Source organism: Leopardus geoffroyi, chromosome B4 (assembly GCF_018350155.1).
Source record: "Leopardus geoffroyi isolate Oge1 chromosome B4, O.geoffroyi_Oge1_pat1.0, whole genome shotgun sequence".
NCBI lineage: Eukaryota > Metazoa > Chordata > Mammalia > Carnivora > Felidae > Leopardus > Leopardus geoffroyi.
Window position 1 is genome coordinate 137852386 of NC_059341.1, and position 27142 is coordinate 137879527.

The 27142-nt window shown below is 61.7% G+C and overlaps 2 protein-coding genes across 5 annotated transcripts in view; one reads left to right on the plus strand and one right to left on the minus strand.

Moving 5' to 3' along the window:
• The first annotated feature begins 148 nt into the window (after positions 1-148).
• PRR5 (proline rich 5) overlaps positions 149-27142 on the plus strand; it is a 50014-nt gene continuing 23020 nt past the window's right edge. The window contains exons 1-2 of one of the 4 annotated variants that reach the window (XM_045463492.1): positions 149-194; positions 23417-23536. In XM_045463492.1, the coding sequence (XP_045319448.1) occupies positions 23427-23536 (110 nt within the window). In that variant the 5' untranslated portion in view covers positions 149-194; positions 23417-23426. Of the gene's footprint in view, positions 195-5538; positions 6003-23119; positions 23537-27142 lie in introns of those variants that run through there. The other 3 variants (XM_045463491.1, XM_045463490.1, XM_045463493.1) reach the window with 3 other exon arrangements.
• Positions 498-7012, minus strand: LOC123590380. Its single transcript, XM_045463498.1, has 2 exons — positions 5959-7012; positions 498-3708 (listed from the first exon to the last, which is right to left on the minus strand). Exon 2 carries the CDS (start codon positions 1689-1691, stop codon positions 675-677), a length of 1017 nt encoding a protein of 338 aa, XP_045319454.1. The 5' UTR covers positions 1692-3708; positions 5959-7012; the 3' UTR covers positions 498-674.

Sequence of the window (27142 nt, forward strand, 5' to 3'; positions counted from 1 at the left end):
CGGCCTCGGGGCGCCTCCTCCCGCGGGTCTCCCGGCAGCGGCCGGCCCGGGCGGCGGTGGCCGTGACCGCGTCCGGCGCCCCTGCGCGCGCCCGGAGGCGGGGCGGGGCGGGGCCTCCGCGGCCCCCTCCCCCGGCCCGGGCTCCAGCTCTGCGCGGAGGCAGCGGCGGCGGCGGCGGCGGCGCGGGGACCAAGGTGAGCGGCGGCGGCGGCGGGTCCCGGAGGCCCCGCGGGGGGAGGGGCCCGGGGGGTTCGGGTGGGGGGGTGGCCCGCGCGCCCCTGCGGGTGGCCGGGGCCGGCGGCGCGGTGTGTGTGTGTGTGTGTGTGTGTGTGTGTGTGCGCGCGCGCGCGCGTCACGCCGGGTGCGGGGACAGGGGATGGGACAGGGGTTGGGCGGCCCCCGGCAGGGGGCTCCAGCCTCACCCACTACCGGTACCCCCGACCTCCCCGCTCCTCTCTCTGGGTCTCTCCCCCTCGCCGCTACCCACCCCCCCACCTCGCCCCGTCCCGCCCCGCCCCCTTCTCGTCTCTATCTCTGACTTTCTCTCGGTCTCTGTGGGTGGGTCTCTGCGCATCCGTCCAGCTGGGCGTCCAGCTGCCTTGTTTCCTGATCTTCCTTCCCCAACGCTGCCCCCGCCCCACGGCAGCCCTTCCCCTCCCTTTACAGTGCCCCCCTTAATAGAGCAAACAAAGATGGTAAAGGGAGGGAGGCACCTCCTTTCCCAGCCCTGTCCTGTTTCGGCGTGGGGCCCCACCCCTCTGGCCTCTGGCCTGGGCCTCCCGCCACCTTCCTGCGGGGAGCTGGCCCTGCAGAGCCGTGGGGGGGGGGGGGGGGGGTCGGTCTGGGAAGTAGACACATCTGAGGGCAGAGACCCCGGGGCGGAAGCACATAGGGGAGCCCCCCTCCCATCCCGTGAGAGACAGCACACGGGGCAGACCCGCCTGGCTCTGAGTCTGGGCCTCTGGCAAAATCAGACCGTGCCCTGGACCCTGTTCACAGGAGCAGGGCCTGACGCTTTCTAAGATTGTTTCCAATGGAGCCAAGGTAGGGGAGAACTGGCTGTGCTTGGGCAGAGTCCCTGGCGCCTGGGGGCGGGGGAGGATCGCGGGGTGTGGTGATGGCCCTGCCCAGCCAGGCCACTTCCTGTGGGTGGCCTCCATTGCCCCACCCGAGCCGTGGGGCAGCAGTGAGAACCGCGGGCAGCTGCCGGCAGGATGCATGGAGTGGCCATTGCTGTGCAGGTGATTCGCGATGCTTTTGGAGGAAGCCTGGCTGTGTCGGAGTTTCCCCGGGATCCCAAACACCACTCCCTGGACTGCATCTGGAGGGGGCGGGGGGCTCCCTGTGGCCCTCGGACCTCCTCCTGCACCAGGCCCAGCCTGAGAACCCTTCCTGGAGGGGTAAGCTGGGTCCCCTTCAGCGACAGTGCTTGACAACATGCCAGTTCCTGGGCTCTCGTCCTGACCTCTGATGGGGGCACCAGGAATCCATAGCTCACAACTCATCCCCTCCCCCGCCCTGCATACATACAAGTGTGAACACCGACGTGTGGTGGCTTTGGATGAGGGCACGTAGTTCCCTCTGGCCGGTAGGCAGTGGGGGGGGACCCAAGAGCAACGCAAGCAACCCAAGGCGTGGTCTCGCTGTGTCCCTGAGCAAGGCACTCCCCCTCTCTGAGGCCAAGTCCCCATCAGTCCGCAGGTTATGGCCTCCCAAGGGTCCTTCCTGCCAAATGGTCTGGGATTCTGAGCTGCTTGCTGAAACTGTGGGGGCAGAGGGGGGGCTCTGGAGTCAGGCAGACCTGGGTCGGCACCCCAGGGCCACCGCTCTACCCAAGTCACTGCCTCTCAGGGCCTCCATTTTTCCATCTGAAAACTGGAAACCATAATATTACCCACTACTTACAGGGATGCCAAAGAGGCATAATGCCCGACACATCACAAGCCCACCGTGAACATGGCCTACGTCGTGAGAGGGGTCGGCACTCTCTGTGTTTCGGCGAGTTTAACTATCTGGTGACGGGGAGATTCGCGTGGACTTAATTTCTCATAAGCAGGGAAAGCGGCCTGTGCGGAAACATTTGTTAGCTAATGGATTTTTCTGTTTCTAATGGATGGATTAAAAGGCCTGGGGATATGGTCGAGCAGAATTGCCTGGGCAGAGTCAGGCAGCGTTTTATGGGACCCGACTGGGCTGCTGGTGCCAGATCTCTCTCGATGCAGGCCCTGGGAGGTAACACCCGGGTCCCCCGGGGGACTCCCGGCAGAGCCAGGAGGGGCTGGGGTGAGGAGAAGGAAGGAGAAAGACTGGGGCCCTCTCCACGTGCCCCGAGTGCTGGGCGTTCACAGACATGAACAAAATCATCTTCTGGGACATCTGTGAGGAGAGCGGGCTCCCAAGATACCCATAGAGGGGCAGAAAAGGTCATTCATCCATCCATTCATTCATTCATTCATTCACTTGCTTACTCCCACCGGCCTTCTCCAGGCCTGGCAGAGGGCAAGGGGGTCCCCACTAAGGCAAAGAGACCCACACAGAAAGGGGGAGGCCACCGGCGCCATTTGGATGGGGAGCTCTAGGGTCAGGCTGTGGTGTCACTGGTCCTCAGGGTCACACAGCAGGATCAGGACGCCCTGCTCCAGGACTCACCCTGAAGCACGGTGGCCCAGGGCTGCCTGTGGAGGAAGGCCAGCCATCCCCCAAGTCAGAGTCGGGAGATACACATTCGACTCTTGGACTGCTTTGACGATGTGGGTTTAGTGGAACGAGAAGGTGACTTCCTGGTGACACTATAACCCTCTGTTTGCCTTTTAACCACATCCCTCTTACAGGTCTCAACACTGAATCTCAGGGGGGGACCACACGGCGGGATGGGGACTTTGAGGTCTGTGAGCACAGTTCTGGTGACTCAGGGATCCCTCAGTCTCGGACACAGCTCTGGGGGGCTGGGAGGAGGAGCCAGCCAGGGCCAGAGAGGGGCTGCAAAGGCCGGGGACCCCAGAGTCAGGCCCACCTGCTGTAAATCCTGGCGGCACCATTTAATAGCTGTGTGGCCACGGGAAACCTGCCTAACCTCTCTGAGCTTCAGTTCTGCAGTTTGCATGATGTAGATTGGCATAAACTGTTTAGGTGATTACAACCATGGGCTCTGGAGCCAGGCTGCTTGGGTTCGAGTCCCGGCCCACCCGCCCCTGGGCTGGGTGACATTGGTGAGTCACTAAACCTCCGTCTGCCTTCGTTTCTTGGGGACAGTTGTGGCAGTCACCGCAGAGGGTTGTTGCAAGGACCTCGTGACGTCGTGTAGGGCCCTGAGAGGGGACAGTGCCCTGTGCCAGTGCTGAAGAGTGCTGTCATACAGCGACAGCATCTCACCGTGACCGCGAGCGCTCAGGCGCCATGGAGTCACCGTCAGCGTCGGTGTTGATGTCGGTGTTGATGGCCGCCTCTGGGTCGCGGGAGGACTCGGCGCCTGGCACAGGGAAACCTTCGGCTGACGCTTGTGCCCCTCTGTACCCTCCGGGCCAGCAGAGAGGACAGAGGTGGAATTCACTGTCGCGTCGCCACTGACCGTCTACACACAGGGGCAGGTGGGGGTGGGGACGCCGGGGCCAGGTCCCTTCTGAAAGGACGATCAGGAAAATGCATGCAGCTCGTTTCAACACAGAATATTGCTCTCCTCAGTTCTGACCCCAGGGCGTGGGCTTCTGTCTGGAAAGAAAGGGGGGGCTGCTGTTTCCTGAGCACCTACTATGTGCCGGGTCCTGTGCACAGACCTCCCCAGGCACCACCCCATTCACTCCTTCCAGCCAGCCCAGAAGGTGATCGTGGTCATCCCCAATTAACAGATAGGCAAACTGAGGCTCAGAGAGGCCAAGTGGTTGCCGAGAGACCAAGGAGGGCAGCAAGGAGGGAGGGGCGGGGCTCAAACCTAGGGTCTCTGGCCGGTGGTGCGCCTGCCCCCGTTCACCCCATCCCGCTACCTGCCTCAAGGTGAGAGACTGTCACCGAGGCACCTTGCCATCAGGAGCTACCACAGTGGGGCTCCTCTGACCCCAGCAGAAGTCTTGCTCATTTTCCGGAAGGTTCTTTAGGCTTTGCTTTCTATGCCATCAGCTGAACCGGTTAAGAACCTTCTGTGTGTTGCCAAAGCAGTTTCTCCAGCAAAACCAGTCTGCCTGGAGCCCAGAAGAGAGCCCGGGAGGAAAGACCGTGGGGAGGGAGGACCCAGGCTGGGAGGGTGGCCCCCATTCAGCACCAGAAGACCCACATTCTGGTTCTGGTCCTACCACAGACCCTTTGAATCTGAGGGGTTATTCTCTGTGCCTCACTTTTCAAATCTGTGAAATGGAAATTTTGATTCCCACCCTGCTTGGTTCTCGGGAAGGGATGGGGGGGGGGAGTAAGGTAAAGCTACGAACTAATAATAGTCAACACACAGGCAGCCCTTGAGATGCACTTGGAAGACAGCTTGCAAGTTTACATATTTGCCCCCATTTCACCCGCCGAGGCCATCGTATGAGCCCGTTGTACAGATGGGGAAGGCGAGGCACAGGGAGGTCAGTCTCTCGTCTAAGGTCACGCAGCTGGTCAAGCCTTTGGGTCTGAGTGAGATGGACTGAAAGCCAGCCAGTGAGGCCACTTATTGATGATAGGCATGATGCCCCTGCTTGATTATCTCCTGTGACAGGGAGCTCACTACCTTAAGAGCCCCCAGGATTATCAGTCTCAGACTTCAGTAGGTGGTGGGTGATCCTTGGGACAGTAGTCTCAGCGTGGAGAGGGAAGGCTGGGAGAAGACCCCGAGCTTGGCTTTGGCCATGCTGGGTTAGGGGTGCTGGGAGGCCCAAGGATGGAGAGACGGGGAGCTGTGGCTTCCGCTCTGTTATGAAATGGGGGTAAGAACCGCACGGCACAGGGCTACTGGGGACATAAATGAGGGGATGTGATGTCGCCTATCTGGCAGGGGCTTGAACCGTGGCAGCTCTTATTACTGTTGTGTGGTTGTGGTTGCTGTTATTAGCAGTAGGAGTATTATTATTCAGGTCCTGTGTCCCCAGTAAAGTCACGGACCCCTGCGAACAGGGGCCAGGCTCCGTATGTCCCTGTGTCCCACCCTGAGACACGCTCAGTAATATTTATTGACTGGATTCCTGATGTTCAGCGCCCTCCAAATGGAAGGTGCCCATGTGGGCGAGGCGCTGGGAGACCCTGCATTTGTATAATTTCACCTTGTTCCCCACGACTGGGGGGGGGGTCATCCCTTCCATTTTAGAAACAGTCCCAGAGAGAGTGACGGCCCTGCCCAAGGTCACACAGTAAGAAGGGAAGCATCAGGAATGCTTCCCGGAGGAGGCAGCACCGTCACTGGGCCAGCAGGATGGACCGTTTGGGCCAAAGGGCAGGGGGCCGGTACGCTGGGCGTGGTGGAGAGGAACGTGGGTGCTGTCCCCGGGGCAGGGCTGAGCCCAGCACCCAGCACGGCGTGGGGCAGAGTGTGGGTGGGGCTCAGGGGTCATTGGCTGAGCTGTGCTGACCTGAATGAGCTAGACGTCTGGGCTCCTGACCCCACCCCGCACCCGACCCAGCCACGTCCTCCTGTCCGGGCAGGAAGGGGTGCCTTCCCGGGGACCGCTCTGTGAGCAGTGATAAAATATTTATCAGAAACAGCGGCAGCTGGGCTTCCCTGCACAGGGTATGCCCAGGGGCAGCTCCCACCCCTACACCAGCAGCCTCCCTGAGTCCTGCTGAGTCACGGGGGAGCCCAGTGAGCCACCTGCCCGCGCCCTCGCTGGCCCCTCTGCCCTTTGGCCGTGTGGGTGCCTCATAATGGGTAAGCCATTCAGCTGCCCACAGGACCAGGGCATCGGGTGCAGTTAGTCCAGAGGGTTCCAGAGCCTCCCCAGCAGCCAAGGTCACAGGCAGAGGAGGCCAGCGGGCCGGGATCCCCCCTGCACTCACCCCTGCAGGGTCCCTTCTCCTTAGTCCTCACGGCAGCCAGCAAGGTAGGTGGGTCCCCTGGCACCTCCATTCGGTGGTGGGAATACCAAGGCTCAGAGCAGGGGCGGGGGGGGGGGTGGGGTGCAGTGGATCAGGTCTCCAGGGGCTGGTGGCTGAGTGGGATTTTGGTCCTCGTCTGTCCGCCCGCGAGGCCCAAACGGAGCTCCAGCCTGGCATCAGGGGCTAGGGTGTCTGTCCGACCTGATGTGACACGGAGCTGTGACTCTGGGTTTGCGCTTTTGATTTTCAGAGTGACAACAAAACACAGTGGCAGATGGCTCCTTCCTGCTGGCGGGTGGGGCGGGGGGGAGAAAGAGCAAGGATTTCAGATTCTTTTGTTCACTCATTCATAAAACGTCTTCTGGGTGCGCTGCCCAGAGGCCAGCGTCCGGTGGGGGGACACTAACGCCCCGGGGACGGGGTGGGGGGCGTGGAACCGGAGAGGGCTGGGTTCAGCACCTGGGCCAGCTCTTCTGCTCACGCATCTGCTGGGAGAAGCGGGCAGCGCGCTCCGCGTCTCTGAGCCTCGTGCCCGCTGGCGAATTGGGGGTAAACTCTGCCTTCTCCAGTGAAGATCACGCCTGTGTCCTTGTCCTTCGACACATGTGCACATCGGCCGGATAGGCGTTCACTGGCCTTTGGACCAGGTCTGGTTTCCAGAGAGGCCCCAGCAGGCTTTGCGGTCGGCTCTCCCGGGGAGTAACCAGAAGCTGGTGCCCGGGGGCCTGGCCGAGCCGTGTCTGTCCGTGGAGTTCTGAAGGGAAGCTCTGGTCCTGGAGCCGTGCTCGCCACCACGGCTACAAGAGGGAGCCAGGTGACGCGTGGCCCCGGGCCGGCGTCGCCCCTCACTGCGTGCGCATGCACGCAGGTCAGATTGTATATGACTAGTTGCTCTCCGCCTTTCCCGGGTTCCTCTGCCCGGAACTCTTTTCCTGTCTGTCTTCACCTTCACCGAGGGCTTCTGTTGGTTCTTCAAGGCCCTCCTCCCCCAGGAAGCCTTCTAGGCTGCTCTGCATCCCCCGCCCCACCCCACCCCTCCCCCGGGGCAAGGTGGGGTTTTAGAAACACGTGGTAAGGGACAGGAGAAAAGCTGTAGGGTGTGCTCTGTGAGGAAACTCAGTGCATTTAGAGTCTACAGACGGGGCCTCCATTTTCCTGACCTTCACAGACAATGGATGTTCAGCTGGACAGTCAGTCAGGATTTCTGGGGCCAGGAGAGAGACAGGCGGTGCCGGGGATGGGGGCGGCATTGCAGAACCCTGGGGGTCAGGAGAGCTGGCCTCCCGGCCAGAGTCCCTCCTCTTGGAGCTGTGCGACCCCAAGCGACTCAGCCCATCTGTCAGGCCCCACGTCCATTCTGCAAACCCAGCATTTATTTGACCGAGGGAAGCAGGCAGGTGGCCAGGCGTGTTCATGGGTGTTCATTCGGTGGCTTTGCACGTGTGTTGAGAGGCACGTGTTAAACCCTGGGAGGCAAATGCCATGAAGACGCAGCTCCTGCCTGCTGGGTCTGGCTCTCCATCAGACTGGCATGATGTAGTCTGATGAGGGAGGCTGATGGGACACAGACCCAAGGTGCGATGGAGCTATCACAGAGGGAGGCCCAGAGGACGCCCACCCAGCCTTGTATAGCTGGCACCTTGCTGGAGGGTGGGTTTGCCGGGGAGGCAGGTGTGCTAGGCCAGTGAGTGCTGTGTGGCTGGAGTCCCGGGGAAAGGTGACGGAGGGATGGGGAGACCCTGAAGGAGAGGGCTGGACTGGATCCTGAGTGATGGGGAGGGGTGCCCCCCACCCCAAGAGCATCACCCCCTGCACCCCCTGAGCCCTGAACGCTCCATCCACTAGGCTGCCACTGGGGGAGGCACTTTGCACGGAGGAACCCGTGAGATCCTCACCCAACCTTGTGAGGCAGGCGCTGCTGTGTCCCCATTTCACAGAATGGGGAAACTGAGGCCGAGTCACAGGTGTACATTGAGCCCAGGTCTGTTTGTCCCCGGAGCCCAACTTGGAGCATCTTTCTTGTACCCCTTGCTTGTCCCTGAGCCTCCGGGGCCTCCGCTGTGTCATCTGCAGAGAGGGGATTAGAAAGTGACATCAGTCACCACTCATTCATAGAACGAATCTTAAAAGCTCAGCATGCCGAGTCCTTGCCGGGACTGGTTCTGTAGTCTGTGGTCAGAGCATCACCCAGGGTGGCTGGTTAGGGGACGGGAGCCACCTCGGGGACGGAGTGAACCCACAGGTTCAAGGCCAGATGGAACTCATTTCCAGAGGGAAGTGAGTTTGATTTCACGAGGTCACCCAGAGAGAGCCCTGAGAGCAGCGGGCCCCTGCCGCCGAGGCGGGCAGGAACACATCTGCCCACCGAGTCACTGAGGGGGCGGGGCCGGCACAGGTGAGCGTGAAGAGAAAAGGCCTCCATGCTGACCGTCAACGTCGGAGGCCATCCCCTTGGTCTGTTGGCCCCAAGGCCAAGGAGGCCCTCCAGGAGACTGCGGGCCCTGGTGTTGGATGGTCGGGGGCTGAGAATGTCTGGAGTCAGACGACTCTTTCCTGCCTGTTTGCTAACAGGTGCCGTGGGCAGTGGGGGACAAGAAGAGAGGAGGGAGGAGGAAGAGGCCTGTCCAGGCCCCTTTCAGAGCCCACCACCCTTCCCTCCCTCCACCAGGAGAGGGTGAGAGTCCCTTCCCCCCATTTGCAGCTGGACAGACAAGGTGGGGTGGGCCGGGCCCCCTGGATGCAGTTTCAGATGCTGGGCTCTGGATGCTGCAGTATGCCCAGTGCAGGCCTCCCGTTGTAAAATGGGGACTCCTCCCTGCCCCCCAGCATTGTGTCTCCCTCCCAGAGCAGTTATGATGGCCAAATAGACACCGAGGCTGGCCCGGGGTGAAAGACTTGGCCAGGGCCAGGTTCAGCTCCAGCACTTAGCTCAGGGCCTGGCATGCGCTAGGTTGTCGAGAGGTTGTCTCTGAACGAAAAGGAGGGAAGAGTAAACGGCTTGTGGCTTTGCCCTCACGGCCCTGTGTCCTCAGCGCAGACTGAGGCTGTTAGGGGCCCGCCCACCCGGGAATGCTGTGGAGGCAGACCCCACGTGTGGTGCGTCCTACGTAGTACTTGTGGCCACGGGAGCCAGCTAAGGAGTCAGGAAGGAGCATGTCCTCAGGAGTGAGGGATCTCACTCTCAACCTCCTGGGGAACGTGCCCGTGGTGGCGGGAAGCCTGGGCAGTGCCGTCCCCCAGAGGCGCTCGCACAGGCAGGGCGGTGGGGCTCGTGGAGAAGGCTTTGCTGGGGGAGGTCACCCCGGGCAGGGTTTTGCAGGATGAATAGGAGTTGACCAACCAAGCCAGGCTTAGAGGAAGGTCTTTCCAGACAGAGGGAAGGCCAGGTATGTGCACGTGAACTGCGCCCGGCCTCCAAGGGCAGCGCCTTTCATCAGGATGTTGACCTCGACTTTCGTTTGTTCAGGAGGCTCCTGACCCCCCTTTTCCTCTCCTCTCAGATATCGCCAGAGCTGACAGCCTGGGGGTACCTGCAAGGGGCCGGGAGCTTACAACCCCACCCTCTTGTCTCATCCCTGTGGTCCGGGGCCCCCGAGACCCCTTCCTGTCACCTGTCCCTCCGGTCTGGGGAAATCGTTGAGGTTGAAGGTGCCCCAAGGTCCCCGGGCAGCCTCAGTTCCTGGGTGCAGATATCTCACCTCCGTCCCCACGTTATCTGCCACCCACACTGGGAACCACAGAGAAAGAGCCAAAGCCCTGGTTATGCAAAACCAGAAACCACCAAGACCGGAACGAGGGCCCCCTTGGGGACCAGGCAGGGCGACTGGGCAGAGCCGTCCTCCCATGCCCAGCACCCAGAGGAGGAGAGCGCGCGAGCAGGTGGGGAGGGGGCTCCTGCCGTTCCCTGGTTTCCTGTCTTCCGGATCAAGAGACTGAGGCTCAAAGGACAGCAGATGAGCAGCGGGAGACCAGGGCTGGGGTGACTGCATCAGTGCGCTTGGGGCCCCAGAGGGCCTGGGTCTGAGGCCAGCCGTGAGACCTGCCCACAGACAAGGGGTTCCCAAATTGACACAGGTCCAGGAGGGCCTGGGTCAGAGGGGCAGGCTGGGGGCAGGGCCTGGGGCTTTTCAGCTAGGCGAGACACGTGGAACCCCCCACCCCCACCCCAGTGCTCACAGAGCCCGAGCCGTGGGCCTGGCCTCATCTCAGCATCGCGGTGGGAGGGGATGCCCAAAGGTCACATCCGTGACCCTTTCTGCCATTTCTACCGCCCCGTGTGGTCCTGGCATCACCCCCACGTGACATGCGCACGTTTTCAGGGCTGGTGATGGTGGAACCAGAGCCTGGGGGGCTGGCTGGGCCTGCAGGGCAGGGAGCGGAGGGGAGCAGAGCTAACCCACGGACTCCAGAGTTCTGAAACCTTCACGCACCCCAAGGCCGGCAGCATGGCGCCCACTCTCCCCCCCAGCATCCAGACTGCCCGTCTGGCCTGGTCGGGTCCCTTTTCACCACACTGCATCCCTTGGAACGCCCTTCACCCTCCCCTGGCTTCAGGGGCCCCTGAAGGCCTTCACGAGGCCCCTAGGGTCACCTCCCCCCACCACAGCCTCTCAGGGGGAGCTGCTGGGAGATTACGTCGGGCGGGTGGAGCTGCTGAGCACAAGGCCGGCCCCTACTGATGGTGTGGCCCACCAATCGCCCCACCGCTGGGCAAGCTCCCCCTTCCGGGCCTGTTTAAAATGTCACAGCTGCTGAGGGCTCTTCAGGACTCCCCGGGGCAATCACCGTCCTCCACCCACTGCCTCTGGCACCCAGGGCTGGCCAGTGCCCCGTGCCCTGCAGCCTGCTCCCCGGAAAACTGGGCAGGAATTCTTACTGGTAGGGCGACCCCTCGAGGGAGGGAGGTGGGTGCCGGGCCACCCGGTGGGACCTCAGCAAGTCCTCCTCCGTTTCCCCACACATCAGGACAGTCCTGCTGGTGGGTGGCCCGTGTGTCCCACCCCTGCCTGAGGCCTCGGTCTCTCCACCTGTAAAACGGAGCCCTTGCGCATGGCTTCCTGCGGGAAACAGCAGAGCGAGGAGGGCCTGGGAGGTGATGTTGGAACAGGGCGGCCCGGCGCCCTTCCCTGGGAAGCCTGACTGGTTTCCTCCTGCTTCTACGGTGTTGAAAGAGCCTTTCTTGTAGGAAAGGAGGGCCAGGTGGTTTTGGCTAAATGCCTTTCTTAGACACCCTGTGCCAGTTAAACCACGTCAACGGACAAGGGGAGTGTGGGAGCCCTAGACGGATGTGTGAGGAGGGGAGCGCGAAGGAGAGCTGAGGGGCTCAGGGACCCCAGGGGACCGTGGGAGAAGGTCCCTTCCCTCCGGACTCCTCTGGAAGTGGTTAGCTTCCCCAACCTGCCCCCTCCAGCCCCAGGAAGGGAGTCAGATCTTTACTAGCGCTCCCCTGCTGCGGGGGCCACCGGGGGAAGTGGCCCGCTGCTCTCCCTGACTCCCTGTGTGCCCCGGGGGGGAACATGGCCTCACCAGGAACAGCTTCCTCAACCCGTCTGTAAGGCAGGAATGCTGATACCTGCAGGGGAGTGGATGTTGATGATGTGATTGTATGCGCCCCTCCCTTGGGCGAGCCTGGCTCTATGAAAAATGCTCCTAAGGTGATACCTGCCGTAGTGTTGTTCTAGAATCATCATCCAGAGGCACCCAGATTTAAAAAAAAAAAAAAAAAAGAAAAAAAACCTGCCAGGAGGTCCGGTGTACCTGTGAGATATGGAGTGATGTTGGACTCGAGCAAACCCTTAAGATGAGAGCACAGGTTTTCCTGGTAATGAGACCCAAGGGATGATCTTCTAGGAGCCCTCGTACCGGGGTCCCCGTGTGACGAGCAGAGCAGCATCCTCGGTGTTCCTGTGGACGGGCGTAATCCGGGGACGCGGCGTCTGGAACAGGGTCCTCAGGCTCTGCTAACTGCAGGGGAGAGGGAGGAGGGCATCCTCAGGAGGTTTGCTGGGGACCCAAGGAGGTCCCGTCACCTTGAGATGGCCGAAGCCTCCCGCGTCATCTACAGAAGGCACAAGGTTTCACCTTAGTCTGTAACAGAGCCGTGCGGAGTTTCGTACGCAAACAACGCTCTCCCTCCTCCAAACGTTCGGGTACCGCGGATGCTCCGTTCCAGTGGGCCATGCTCATCCCTCACCTTCACCTTTCAGAGAACCTCTCACCCCGGCCAAAGGCAAAAGGAGTTTTGCAGACAGTATGGGGGGGGGGGGGGGGGGGGGGGTCACAGAACCTGAAAACCCCAGGGACTCCGGGACCCCAGCTCAGCAGGCTCCCCGGGCCCTGGAGTCGGCTGGGACCTTTCCGCAGACTGCGGTCCGTCGAGGAAGGACGGCGGGGGAATCGCCAGTGAGACGCACCTAGGGGGGCGCCCAGGAAGCTGGGACCACTGAGCCCCGTCCCATGCCCGGGACGCCGGCTTCCTAGAAGGCAGCTGGCTCTGATAACATCTTGTTCCAGTCTTGCTTTCTCGTATCCCTTTGACTACGCTGAGCAAATGCACGGGACAGGCTCTTTCCAAGAGTTTCTTGGCTCAAGCTCCCGGGAGTTTTGTCACGTGTGCTGTCCTTCCCTCCTGGTGGCCTGTTTCCTTGTGCACCGTGTCATTGAGATCTTGAGTTTATTTCCAGCCGGGAGTTACCTGTGGACACCTGGCCTGGCTTGCGGGGGGCCACCCCTCCAGGGTACCTTTAAGACGGCTCTGGCGGGTAGCCCCCGGCTGTCACCAGCCCGGTCAAACCTCATCCAGATGCAGGGTCATAGATTCTAAGAGACTCTCATGCTTTTTCTTTTCTCCCTTGAGCTCAGGGGGACACACACAGGTTTTCTTTGTCATCCCTCTTTCTCAGGGGACAGATCTTTTTCCCGGCTACCCATTTATTAGGGGCGTGGCCCCTGGCTTTGTGTGAAGAGGTCAGTTACCTCCGCCATCAGCCTGCTTGCTCAGTGTCTCCCCTCCTGACTGCTGGCTTTACCCTCTGTCTCAACGCCCTCTCCCTGCCACACAGGCCTCTTCCTGTGACTTAACCATCTTGCTCATTAGAGCGCAACGAGCGACGAATACAGACCCGGGAGCCAGACTACCCGGGGCTTGGATCCCCGCTCTGCCGGCACGGGAAGGGCTCAGTCTCCTCATCTGTGAAATGGGACAGCCCTGACTGAGGTTGTGGCAAGTGCTAGACGGCCCGATGCATTGAGGCACTGAGAATGTCCCTCCCCGTTGAATCACTGCGTCTTTCAAGCACTATTCTGGCCTTCAGGAAAATCAATAATTAAATACGATAGAAGCGAGGTGATAAGACTATCTTAATGATAATATTAGTATTATCGTTCTGGGTCCTGGTGACGCTCCTCACTTTCTTACCAGCTCCGTTATCCATCTAGAAAATGCGTGTAGGGGTGCCCGGGTGGCTCCATCGGTTGAGCGTCCGACTGCGGCTCGGGTCATGATCTCGCGGTCCGTGAGTTCGAGCCCCGCGTCGGGCTCTGTGCTGACAGCTCGGAGCCTGGGGCCTGCTTCTGATTCTGTGTCTCCCTCTCTGTCTGCCCCTCCCCTGCTCACACTCTGACTCTCAAAAATGAATAAATGTTAAAAAAATAAATAAAAAGAAGTGTGTAATTTTGTTACCCAGCGCTCCTAGGAGCTGTGGAGGGAGAGAGCTCTCAGGTTGTGGCCATTCCTTGAATTGTCCAGCCTCTCGGCCTTTAAGCGGTCAACGCAAAATAATCGTAATGCCCCCCCAGGGATTACTGCTTCTTACCAAGCACTTTCCAGAGCCTGTCTCTGAGGCTCCTGCTACGTTGTAGGCCATCTCTGGAGTCCGGTGCGAATCCCGCGGCCCTTAGCGGACACCCTCAGGGCCAGATGTGACTTGTGATTCCCTCTCAACCCAATGATACCCTGCTGGAGGCACCAGGGCGGCATCCCGGGGACCGTTTCCGCACCAGATCTATATACCGAGTGGGGTAGACCAGGGCTCTAAATAGCCTCACACCGCGGTGGATCAGATTCCACGGCCAGACGGGCCCTAAAAAAACTGAGTTTGGCCGAGCTTATGTGTTTCCCAGTTGTGGACAGAGGCGTTCAGTGGGGAAGAGAAATTAGACTCCACTCCCCTGCCGACAAGGATGAGCGGGGATTTATAGCCGAGGAGCAGGGCCGGGGGCAGTCGGGGGGAAGGCACTCGGGGAGGAAGCATGTGGGATAAGGGACACTCTCGGTGACCTGCTGAAGGGAATTCTCGCTGAAGGCAGGCCACGGCGATAAGACATTGGGGGGGGGGGGGGGGGAGTTGGACGAAACTGACCTAGCAGGATTCTTGCTCAAACTGGATCCTGCAAGGACAAGACGAGAGAGAGAGAGAGAGAGAGAGAGAGAGAGAGAGAGAGAAGCCCAAGGAAGGGCCTCGTCCAGCAGAGGGCTCAAAGAGCCCGAACAAAGTCAGGTCAAGAAAGTCCTTGTCTGTCTACCAGGCACATAGCTGGCACCTCTACCCTCTGCGGGCCGCCCCCTCGGCCTCAGCCAACGCCCAGTCGGCTAGAGGAGGCCGGCCCTGTCCCGAGATCCGAACGCGAGGCAGAGGGAGGACGGCCAATACTGACGAGCCCCTACCGTTTGCCTGGCCCATTTCGCGTCTCTGGACGTGTTTTTTCAGCCTTGAGATCTCCCAGGGAGGAAGGTGTTATTATGGTTCTCACTTTACAGACGAGGAAACTGAGGCCCAGGGAAACGGAAGCAGTCAGCCCGAGGTGGTAAAGCCACAACCCAGCCCAGGCAGTCTTCTGGGTCCACAGCCGATGCCTTGAATCAAGACACCCTACAGCATCCACATCAGCAGCAGCAGCATTATTGTGATTACGATCACTGAAGAAGGAATTAGTTGGAGGAAAGGGAGGAAGGCCACCCCGGGGGGGAAGGGCAGCGCCTGGCTGAAGTCCCAGGGGCTGGAAGCAGGTAGAAAGTCCGGAGACTAAGCAGTCACTTTGTCTTCTGGTTGGAGGTTGGTGGCAGAAAGGGGCCTGGAGGGACTCCGTGGGGCACGAAGCAGAAACAGAAGGAACAAAAGTCTGTGCCCAGATCGTGGAGGGTCCTGGACTCTGAGCCTGGATATTTGGAAATCTTGCAGGCAGAGGGCTTCGTCTGAAGTCTCCAAGCTGGAGGGGCAGATCACCTCTGGGGAGCGAGTGGGTGTGCTGGCAGTCAGCTGGGTTCCGGAAGACTCTGCGTCCGTGTCTGGGGAAGGGGTGGGGGCGGGGGGGGGGGAGTCCTGAGCCTGCAGGGGCTCGAGGGCCCAGAGGGGTGGGCAAGCTGTGGGTGCGGGCATGGGACCTGTGCTTGCCGGTCTGGCAGGGGCTGGGAAGATAGCAGGGGAGCTGTGCCTGACCAGACTTCAGGAGCGGAAGGTCCTGGCCCCCAGGCGGATGAATTCCGTCCACGGTCCACCACTGCGGGAAGCCAGGGACTGGAAAGGCCTGGCCCCTCGCCAGCCTGTGGCCCTGTGGGTGACATCAGGCTCCGGGACGTCAGGGTCCACCTGCAGGGGTGAGGCTGCCCCTCGAGCAGCCCCTCTGTGCTGACAGTGTGGAGCCTGCTTGGGATTCTCTCTCTCTCCCTGTCTCTGCCCCTCCCCCATGTTCTCTCTCTCTCTCTCTCTCTCTCTCAATAAATAAATTAATTAATTAAAAAAAAAAAAAAAAACAGTCCGTCCCTTCGTGGGCTTCGAACCGCATTCTTGCAGGAGCGGGGAAATGGCGCATGGAACGCCATCCTGGGTGGACGCCCCCCCTTCCTCCGAGGGCGGAGCCCTGGACTTGGCAGAGTCCAGACGGCCCAATGTCACCTTCTCACGGGGCTCTTTGGGCTTTATTGACAAAGTCAAGAATGCAGGCCAAGTTCGGATGCCACCGTTTTCTACATACCCTGCTGGATCTGAATTCCCGCCTGGGACTAGTAATTCCCAGGGCCTTGGGAGCTGCCTGGAAGGGTAACGAAGGGTAACGAGGCAGCGGTGAGTGCAAAAACACGTCCCGAGGACCCCCCAGTCCCGCACCACGCCTGCCCGTCCTCTCGGGCTTCTCCTCCCAGGTCTTTTCGTTACCAGCGTGAGTTCTGATATCCCGAGAAGCTGTTCTTCCTGAGGATTCTGCTAAGAAAAGGCTGCTAGCCAAGGCAGCGGGGGTGGGGGTGCCTTAGGGAGAAATAAAGCCGGAAGTCAAGCCCCGTCCCATCCAGCTCTGTCCTGCGTGGCCTCAGTCTACACATCTGCATAGTGGGGATGATCACGGGGCCTGACCTCCGGAGTTGCTACAGACGTTCAGGTCGGGAAATGTCCTTGGAGCAGCCATCAGTGAGTCCATGGGGCATGCTGTTAGAGTTCGGGGCCGGAGTGCGGTGCTTTGGGCAGAAGTTACTGCTCGCCACCCCCTCTCCTGGGGTTTGTGTGTTTTCCTGCTGGAAAAAAGCAGGGGCAGGGGAACGAAGGGGTCTCCAGTGTGCTGGCGCTGGGGCCCGACCTTTCCACGTGCAGACGCGGGGTTCCCGGACATGAGGTCAAAGCCAGGGCCCGGGGGCTGGCGATGCGGTAGCGTCCTCGGTCTGCCTTCCCGAATGACCACAAAGCGGAGGGCTCGCGTCGGAAACGTATTCTCTCGCGGTTCTAGGGGCCAGAAGTCTGAAATCAAGGTGTCAGCGTGGGCTCAGCGTCCTTCCTTGTCCCTTCTTGGCTCTCTTTGGCTTGTGGCCACATCCCTCCAGTCCGCCTGTCTTCCCGTGGCCGTCCTCCCTCTGTGGCCATCTCTGTGTCCTTCTTATAAGGGCATCAGTCACGGGACGTAGGGTAGGGTCCGCCCTCCTCCAGTATGACCCTGCCTCAACTTGGTCACATCTGCAAAGACCCTGTGTCCACACGAGTTCACGTTCACAGGTGCCAGGACTTAGGAACTCCATCGTGTCTTTTTGGGGGACACAACTGTACCCACGACAGGAGAGCAGTCTGGAAACCCTCCCCAGGACTCAGCCCAGCAGGCAGATCGCTCTGTCCGTACCCGAGTCAAGTCTGCGGCGCTGGATGGGGCCGTCGGGGTCCTTCTCCTTGGAGGAGGCTGGGAGGGGCGGGCACCTGGGTGGCGGTGGCTCGCCTCCCCCCACCCTGCAGGCTGCCGACGTAGCCTCTAGACGTGATGGTGATCACGTGCACACTATAAAGAGCAGCAGCTGCTGTTCGTTCCAGGCCTGCTCTGTGCTGGGCCCGCCGCCTCGTTCGCGAAGGTCATCAATGCGCTGACGTGGCGTGCGGGCAGCCTGCGTTGGAGTCCCGGCCTGGCCGCGTGACCTTGGACCGGTCACTTAACCTTCCGGGGCCCCGGCTGGCTCCCCTATAGACCGGGGTGACGTGGGTGGCTGCCTCCGTCTAAAATTGCTGGGGAAGTCGGGGATGAGCGCCACAACGTGCCCGGCCCATAGCGAGTGCCCCGAAAGCATCGTCCGCGGTCACTGCTCTCACCGCACCCTCACGCTCACGCTGGGAGGTGCGTGGTTTTACACCCCCCCCCTTTCTGTGTTCATCCGAGGAGACGAGGCTCCAGGAGGTTGAGAGGCTGGCAGGGGAGGTGGCCCGGCAGGGAGCCGCCCCGGTTTTGGGGGGACTGTGCAGCCTACCAGCTCCACTGTACCCCACTTCTGCTCTGCCTTTACGCTCACCGCGCCCCGGGCACCTATTTATAGACCAGAATGAGGGTTATACAACGCCTTCCCCGGGAAGGGTCCGGGGAACTGGTTGTTCAAGACCTCGTTCGCCGACAGGAACGTGAGGTTTGGAGAGAGAGTCCCGCGAATGCGTTTAGGGGCTCGTGGTGTCGGAGACAGGGGGCCTCTGCTGATCGGACCCCCCTCACCCGCCTCTAGAAGCAAGAGGAGGGGGAGTGTTCTGAGAGCAGAGGGCAGAGACCGCCAGCTTGGGGAAGAGCCCCAGATGGGGTCCTGGTGGTGTGGGAGGAGGGGCTGGGGGCCCAGCGGGTGGAGAGCGGACTTGAGGGGCACACGAAGATGTTAGGAGACGTCGGACAGGACGGGAGCTCCCCCCATGATGGCAGAGACCGCGTCTTTCTTGTCCCCTGCTGTATTCGCCTCGAACGGGGGCTGGCATGTAGTAGGTGTTCAATAAACGCGTCTGCAGTGTTTATTAAAGCACTGGGGAGGTGGGTTTTGTCTCTCCAGTGGCACCGCATCCCAGCTCCAACCCTTCCCAGCCGACAACCCCCGAGCAGGCAACTTAACCCCACTCGGCCTCAGTTTCCACATCTGTGAAATGGGAGTAATAATAGTCGAGCCCGGCTCTAAGGCCACCAGAGAGACATTTCCTCTGGAGCGGCTCGAGGGCAGGACCCACGCACCCCGGGCTTGGCAAGCGGGAACCCCCGTGAGGCCCCCCTCCCACTCATGAAAGATAACACGTGTCGCTCCTGACGGGCCCGACGCCCATCCCGCCTTGGAGGACGGCCCGCCGTCCAGCCTCGGGAGGGTCACTGAGAACAGCGCATCGCAAAGCCATCAGAGACGACCAACCTAATCACAGGCGGCCCTGACTCGGGAATCTTTGTGCCACGCGGCCATAACCGACCTGTGGTGACAGTTGAATTGTCTCATCCCACCTCACCCCCTCGTGGGGCAGGCGTGTCACCATCCCTGTCCGTCCCCGTGAAGGGAGGGATGAGCCGGCACGCCTCCCGCGGCTCCCCGTGCCCGGTGTCCAAGCCCCCAGGGTGCTGGACGGACTTTCCCAGTCAGCTTTGGAGAGCACCAGCCTTCGCCACCGGGGGGCAGAAGCACCCCCGCTCAGAGCAGGCAGTGCCTGGGAGCGGGCAAGGCGCAGGCCAGCTGAGGACAGCTTCGGTGACAGTGACAGTGACAGTGATGGGGCTGGCGGCCGTCCACCCCCTCACCCCCAAGCTGGCCCGGCTCCAGCTTCCGCTCGGCCACTCGCTGGCTGTGACTTGGGGCACGGGCCTCCCCCCACCCCCACTCTCCAGCCTGGATGAGCCTGGACGCCGCGGTACAGCCACGGTGACGGTCCCCGTGCCCTGCCTCTCTGCCCATCCCTGGGCCCCCTTCCGACCCGGCCCCTTCGGGACGGGCTGAGTCCCCACTTCGGGTTGGCATACAGGAACAGGCTGGTGCCCCGGAGCTCCAGAACTCTCCCTGGACTCGGGTGGACTCGAAGTCTGGAGGCCTGGCTGCCAGAGCTGCGCTGACTTCCCGCAGTCCGTTCTGGGTGTCAGTCTGTCCATCTGTGCATGAGGGGCTGAGCCAGGCTCAGGGGTGTGCAGAGCCCAGGGCACACGAGAGTCCTCTCAGATGCTCATTAGTAAGCCCCAGGCCCTGCCCCCAAAGATCCTGACATGAGAAGTTTCAATGCCACGAGCCCGGCTGCAGGTGCCAGGCCCGTCCCGAAGGTCACTGCCGGTCCCAGTGCTTTACCTGTGATGACAAAACCTCTGGGCCAGCCCCTCAGCACCGTCATACCTCAGGGATCAGAGACACCCGGGTCACCATCTCCGGCCACGTCCACAGGGAGCACGGGACCTCTAAAGGGCTTTATGTGTTCTGGTTTCCCCTGTCCCTCAAACTCACCAGTGGAGGCTTGGGGAAAGGGAGTGGCGGAGGACAGGGCCCCTAATCCTCAACCCCATCCGTGTTACAGATGGGCAAACTGAGGCCCTAGAAATCACCGGACTTGGTGGAGGGCTGGTGGCCCGCAGTTCTGGCCGCTCCCTCCCAAGTCCTGGGATCCCTCCTAGTGACCAGTGCCTTGTACCGACTCCCAATACCCACTCGACTAGCAGGTGGGAGTGTGGAACGAAACTCGGGTCCCGGGCAAGGAGAGGGCGCGTTTGGGGCCATCTGGCCTGGCATGGATCCAGAGCGAGGTTACTCTGGCAGCTCTGGGGACGCGTGATTGGGGCCCCAGTCTCCCAATCTCTTTGATGGAGAACACTTCCCTTCCCTGCGTCTCGCCACTGATGGGCCCTGCCCAGGGCCACCCCTGCAAGACAGTGGCTCAGTCCCCGACCGCTTTTCGGGCCTAGAAGACCCCGTAAGTGAGCAGAGGGCCTGGTGGGCGCCCAGAACCCCTTCGCCCGCCTGCGGGGCCAGCTCTCAGCGCCAGCTATCACGTGGGGCCTCAGGCCCAGGAGGCCTGGTCATCTGATGCTTCCCAGGAAGCCAGAAATCAGGGTTTCTATGTCAATCTCTCCATTGTGAAACCTTGGCTGCATTCAGTTTTGTTTTTTGTTTCTCTTGCCCGCACCGCAGGCTGCACAGAACACACTCGGGCTTGACTTGTTTCTTGGCCACCCGGCAACCCCCCTCTCTGGGGGGGTTGTGATGGCCTCGTCTGCTCCTGGCCTGCGCCTCAGGTTCCAGCCCTGGGGGCTGGCTGCTGCCCTCGGAGCCCCAGCCCCAGCCCCCATGTCCTGGGGGTAAGTCACCTGCCGGGACACCAAGGCAGCCACACCTTCCCGACTCGACTCGTCACCACACCCTTGCTCCGGGCTATTGGGTGTAGACAGATTTTACAAAGGTCTGCAGCCTGTCGGGGGCTGGTACAGCTACAGCTAATTCCTGAACACGGGCTGTGGGACTCCTGATGGCTTTCAAGGGCCATCCCCGGGATTTCTGGCTGGCCACTTCTCCCAGGGCCCTGCTCTCCACCGCCGCTCCCGAGACCCCCTCCCGGCCCCTCCTCTTCTCCCCTCCTCCTGCCTCCCCCACGCGCTGCCCTTACCCATATGCCACCCATTGCCCCTGTAATTTCGCATCCAGAAGGGCCCGCCTCCCTCCCACCTTCAGCCTGCCAGCGCGAGTCAGGGTTCTACTCTACTGGTAGTTATTCCATTCAACCAAATACATCCTGCATGCCTAATGTGCGCTGGGCTTGGGAATGTAGTGCTGAGCCAGGTGTGACAGTCCCTGCCCTCCTGGCTCCAGGCAACAGGATGGAAAAGTCACCAAATGACCGGAGGGCAACCCCAGAGCCTAACCCGGGGTGAAGGCAGCTGGAGAAGGGAGGGGGGGTGGGGATGGCTGGCACTGGACGATGAGTCTGCTTCCTGGCCTGGGGAGGTAGCGGAGGGGGTGGAGGGAGCATACAGGGTCCACAGGTGTTTCTAAAGGGGTGAGAGACCATGTGACTGGGTACAGGGGAGGAAGGGGCAAGCTCAGTCCCTCCTGGCCTGTCACTTTTCACCAGGTCATTCAGGTCTCAGCCTGGGGTGGCGAGCTCTGCAGGGGTCCACGGTCTCCAGTCTCCACTCCGTGGATCTTGAGCTCAGGGCCAGGGAGTCTGTCGGTCGTGACTCTGCCTCCCTAGGATGAGGGTAATGTCTGGCAAATAGCAGGTGCTCAGGAAAGGCCGACTGATTTTAACTGGGCAAAGTACCCTTGCGAGGTTCTCCCACACTTCACACGGGGCTTTCTTGGCCCTTGAAACCACCGCTTGGCCTGACCTTGGCAAACCATCCGGCCTGGGTCATCTGGGTCATTTGGCAGAAAGAGCCCCAGCTTTGGGGGCTGAGCCAGGCCCTGCCACTGCCTCCTGCAGGCTGATTCCTGTGTCTACACTGCATCAGACTGAACTGGCTGGCCCCCATCCATGGGATGGAAGGAACCCCTTTCTCAGGGGGCGCAGGGGGCACAGGGGGAAGATGCCTGGGTTCTGCCATCGAGTGGAAGCAGGAGATGTGCACACCGGGCATAAGGGACGCAGCGGCCTCTGGGCCTCAGTTCCCTCTTCTGTACAACATGGTGGGGGGCTCTGAGCATCCCTCACCTGCTGAGCCCCTCTGAGGATCAGCCCCCCTTTCTCCCCACTGATTTACAAAGGAAGCGCTTATGGAAAGACATGGGGCAGGGGTTGTGGTATCACCAGGACTTGCTCAGCACAGGCACGGCCCCAGGAAAGGCCCAGGATGTAGGATGAGGGCAGCGACGCGATTGTGCCCTGTTTGATTGGGGGTGCGGGGGGGAGAGGGGGCGCATGCCTGTGCCGCGTGCTTAGGAGACCCGGCCTGGCCCAGCTTCGCCGTTTGCTGATTGTATAACGTCGGGCAGGTTATTTCACCCCTGGGGCCTCATCTCCTCAACTGGGAAATGGGGCGAAGCGTTGCTACTTCTGCATCAACTACACTCAAAAAAATTAAAACTAGACCGAGAATTCCTGCCTCACAGAGGGCGACCGGCCTGAGACCAAGCATCGAAAAGTGCTGTGTAAAGCATGGGGAGCACGGAGGCGGTGCCTTCCCTTCACTGGGGTCCCTCTCCCCAGCCGCAGAGGCTTGGGGGACCCACTTGTTTTCACCACCCCAGATACCCACGGGGCGGGGGAGCAACAGCGTTGCCGGTTTCCTGGAGAGGCCACTCCTGACTCCCCCAGCCCCCAACCTGGCAACCCCGCCAGGTCAGAGGGCGATTAGGGTAGTCAGGCCCGGTGGGGTGGGGGTCCTGGCCACGGAGCCCGAGGGGGCTGAAAATCGCCGCCAGGTGTTCGTGAGAACCTGGGAGGAGTCTGTGTCCACGTGGCAGGGTCTTGAGGGATCTGTGTGAGCACAGCCTTTGTGGGGAGGGATGGCAGGGCGGTGGTGACTTTGGGCGAGGCATTGGCAAAGGGGGTCTGGTCGGAGCGTTGTGTGTGTGTGTGTGTGTGTGTGTGTGTGTGTGTGTGCGTGCGCGTGCGTGTGGCCGCAGTGGCCGGCTCAGGGCCGACGCTTGGGGTTGGGTCGTGCGTCCCATGGGTGTTGGTTTCCTGTGAGCACACGCGGCCCTCGGAAGACGAGGGGTCCAAGGACGACCCGGAAGGGCACACAAAGGGGGCGTCGGGGAGGCTGCGGCCACCGAGGCGCGGGGCCCCGTCCCCGCTACGTGGCCACGCCCCTCCCGGCCCCGCCTCTGCACACGCCCCCTCCCCTGAGGCACCGCCTCGTCCCCGCCCCCTGCCCTGCTCCGCCCCCCGGGCCCGCCCCTGCTCCGCCCCGCCCTGAACCCCGCCCCCTCCGGCGCGGCCCCGCCCCCGGCCCCGCCCCCGCCCTCCGTTTGCGCCGGGTCCGCGCTGCCGGCCGCGCTCCTGGCGCTCCACGCTGCGGCCGCTCCCAGCAATGATTAACCCGGCGGGCCGGCCGGCGCGGGGCCCGGGGCGGAGGCGCGGGACCGGGGCGGGAGCCCCGAGGGCCGCTCAGCTTCCTGCTCTCGCCCAAGTTTCCTCGTAGAGGGCGCAGTGCCGGCCGGGGCCCGCGGCGCGGCGTGGCGCAGGGCGCGGCGCCGGGCGCGCGTGGGCGCGGAGCGGGCCGCCGGGGTCACCATGAGGACTCTCCGCAGGTTGAAGTTCATGAGTTCGCCCAGCCTCAGTGACCTGGGCAAGAGAGAGCCGGCCGCCGCCGCCGCGGACGAGCGGGGCACGCAGCAGCGCCGGGCCTGCGCCAACGCCACCTGGAACAGGTAAGGCCGCGCCCTCCCGGGCCGCCCGCCGGGCCCGGGGCCCCCGAGCCCCGGGCGGAGAGGGAGCCCTCGATCCGGCCCGCGGGCGAGGAACGGCGCCTTCAGCACCGCGGCGCTTAACAGCTCGCCGAGAACTTGCTCCGCCGGAGTTGTGCGGGCCGGGAGGGAAGTTTAGTGCAACGTGTTTCTAGAACGGAGGGACCGGACCGCGACCTCGGGGCTCGTCCCGAAGCGCCCAGCTGGTGGGCGACCGGGTGGGCCTGGCGCCCGCGTGCTTGCCTCTCCCGCCCGGGGTCTTCCCACGTCGCCGCTCCGTGGCTCATGGCAATCCGAGAGGTAAATAGAGCAGGAAGTATTTTTCCCATTTCTCGGATGAGCAAATGAGCCTCAAGGGCGCCGTGGGTGGGTGGCCGCCGCGCTTCCTGTCCCGGAGTAAAGGTCCCTTTGGTCGGAGGGGGGTGGGCGGGCAGTTTCCCCCGAGCGGCCCCTGGTCCTCCCAGCTGTCTGCAGGGAGGCAGCAGCTGCCAGGCATTCCTCAGACGACCCTCCCCCTCCCCGGGGGCCGTTCCCAGACGAGCAGGGGCGTGGGAAGTACCCCCACCCCCAAGCTTTGTTTGAAGAGCAGGGCTGGGATCCGGAAAAGAGATGGTTTATTTAGTGGGATTCCCCAGCGTGTCTGCTCCTGAGCCCCTTTCAAAGTAGACGTTTCCACGGAAAGGAAAAGGGAGGGGAGGGGAAGAGGGGGGGGCCGTGGATGCGGGCAGTGAAGTGTGGCCAGATGCACCCAATGGCTGTGGTCTTGGCCCCCAGGACCCCGGCCCTCGGTGTGGACACACGTTCATTCTGTTGATCCGGAACTTCTTGAACACCTTAGTGGGCACAGGGCCGCCAGCCTAAGAGCCTTGTCTGTGCGCTGGGTAGGACACCATTGTCCTCGTGCTTGTCTTCTGTCCCCTACCAAGTTGCAAACTGCTTGGAGCTGCGTTTGCCTCAGTTTCCCTAGCTGTCAGCGGGCATGTGCCTGTGCATTCCTCCTTACAGGGCTGGTGGGGAGACTGCGAAAGAAGGACTCTCATTGGGGAATCTCACTGACGCAATGACTTCGCTATGTGATGAGTTGTTTTCTTCTCTCTCAGAGTTAGGGAGAGAGATGCAGCTGTCCTCCTCATTCCTCCGCTTTGGTTTAGAGGGAGGAGCCAAACAGACTTAGTTCAGTTCCCAGCTCTGCCTCTTCCCTGCTGTGTGGCCTTGAGCAAGTCACTTAACCTCTCTGGTCCTTGATTTCCATATCCATCAAATGGGCTAGTAATGGTGTCCACCTCACAGGGCTGTTGTAGGGATTAAGTGCAAAGACACATATTAAAACCCTCTACACGGTGTCCAGCACATAGTAGGTACTCTGTAATTCATGACTGAAGCCCCGGATGTTGGGGTGGGTTTGTAAGGAGAGGTTGGGGGGGGGGCGCTCAGGAGCCTGCTGGTTCCTGAGCACTCACCAACTAGCAGCTTTGTGAGCTCCTCTCCCCCAGCTGGGGTCTCCTGCTGCCACCCTCTACTCCTACTATGCGCCAGGCCCCTTCGTGTCCCTTAGCTCATTTTGCCCAGCGAGGGAGTTACTTCTGTCACCTCCCCCACTTTAGAGGTGCAGAGGGGGACACAGAGCACCCGGCCGACCTGTCCGTGTCACGGTCACCCACGGCAGAACCGGAGCCCCTGCTCTCTCCTCCCTAGGCAGAGGGGAGACTGAGCCAAGGGCAGGCAAAAGCACCTTCCTCTGCCGGGTCCCTGAGCAGGAGCGGTGGAGGGCGGGGGTCCTCTCTGGTCTCTGCCTGCCTGCCCGCCCCTCGCTGCTCCCTGCAGAGCCCTTGGGACCACGGCCTCACGCAACACAGCTCTGTCAGTCTCCGGGGCCTGCCTCGCTGAGCTGTGGATTCTTCATTTGGAGCCCAGGGTGCACCCCCTTTTATCTGTGCGACCGTGCTAGTCTCACAGGGCTGCTGAAACACGTTGCCGGCAGCTGGGTGGCTGAGATCGACAGAGACATAGTCTCCCGGGGTTCCAGAGGCAGAAGTCCAAAAGGAAGGCGGCGTTAGGACCATGCCCCCTCCAGAGACTCCAGGGGAGGATCCTGCCTCTTCCAGCTCCCGGTGGTTTCGTGGCTTGTGGCCGTCCCCCTCCCCCTCCCCCTCCACGTGGTCTCTCCTGGGTCTCTGTGGCCAGATCCTCCCCCTCCTTTCTCGTATAAGCACACCCGTCATGGGTTGTAGGGCCACCCCTAACCCGGGAAGATGTTTTCTCAAGATCCTTAACGAATCTGCGAAGACCCTGTTTCCAGGAGACTTGGATTTCTAGGGGATGCTGTTCAACCCGCTACAGGGGCCCTGGGCACGTCCCCTGAATTTCCTGCGGCCCCTTCCTCATCTTGACACGGGGCGAAAATGCAAAGCTCGCTCTCGTGAGAGCGGAATCCACATGTTCGTTTAACCATCCATTCGTTCGCTCGCTCCCTGGCCCTGAGCTGCTCGGGGGGCGTAGAGTCAGCAGAGAAACAGCAGCGTCCTGAGCTTGGACGTGGAGGAGTTAGGAAGGCAACAGGGACGCAAGTAAAGGACTGAGGTCACCGCAGGTCGTGTTTAGTGCCGGGGAGAAGATAACCGGGGGGACGGTACGTGCTGACCGCGCAGCTGGCCGGCCGCATTTCATTCTTGCGTCTGGAACGTCGATGCCGTAGCGGTGCAGGGGAGGTTTGAGTGAGGGGTGGGCGGTGGCCGGCCTGGAACCATCCAAGGTGTTTTCTGAGCACCTGCTTCTTTACGGGCAGGTTTGTCCTTCAAGCCAAGCCGAGTGCGGGGCTGCAGGCAGGTGCGTGTGTACAGCACGGTCAGGGTGGGGGCCTCGGAGGGCTTACCTGCCGCCCCCACCTGGAGTCCCCCTCCCCCCCACCCCCACTTCCTCGAGGGCCGGGACATGGCAGGCTGTGTCCCGCTCTGTCCACACGTTCCCCTGGCCAGCCCCAGTTAGCTCCTCACTGCCTCTGGACCCCATGCAGGCGTGGGGTCTCTAGCTCCATGAAGGTCATGCCCTTGAGCTGAGGGGCCAGCCGAGGGGCGAGAGGGAGCTCCCCAAACCTTGGCCCTAAAGGCCTCCCCAGCACAGGTCCCCTGTGCATGCATTTGGGCCAAAGGGTGTAATCCGTCAGGGACTTCCCTATTCCTTGCCAGGCCTGGATCTTCCCGAATGCTTGAGGTCTAGAGCGCCCAGTGCCCACCCCACCTGCTCAGTGTGGGAGGGGAGGCCCCAAGCAGGGCAGAGCGTGTGCCCCTGTGGTGCCGGGCACACTGCCTGCGTGTGATACTCCCCATCATCTCCCTCCAAGGCTGGGATAATTGTCTTCAGCTTACAGATAGGGAAACTGAGGCGGGGGAGTTACTTGCTCAAGATCCCGGGGGGGGTGGGGGGGGTTGGTGGGGGTGGGGGGGGGCCTGCCCCAGGGGTGGCTTGAGGTCACTGCCCAGGGACCAAGAAAGGTGGGTGACGGCGTGTCGGGGCAGAAGCGGGGATCCAACCTGGGGCCGACTCCGAAGTCTGCGTTTCTGCCAACACCTC

Coding starts and splice junctions, on each gene's coding strand:
- LOC123590380 (XM_045463498.1), bottom strand. CDS start 1,691: ATGGGGACTTGGCCTCAGAGAGGGGGAGTGCCTTGCTCAGGGACACAG.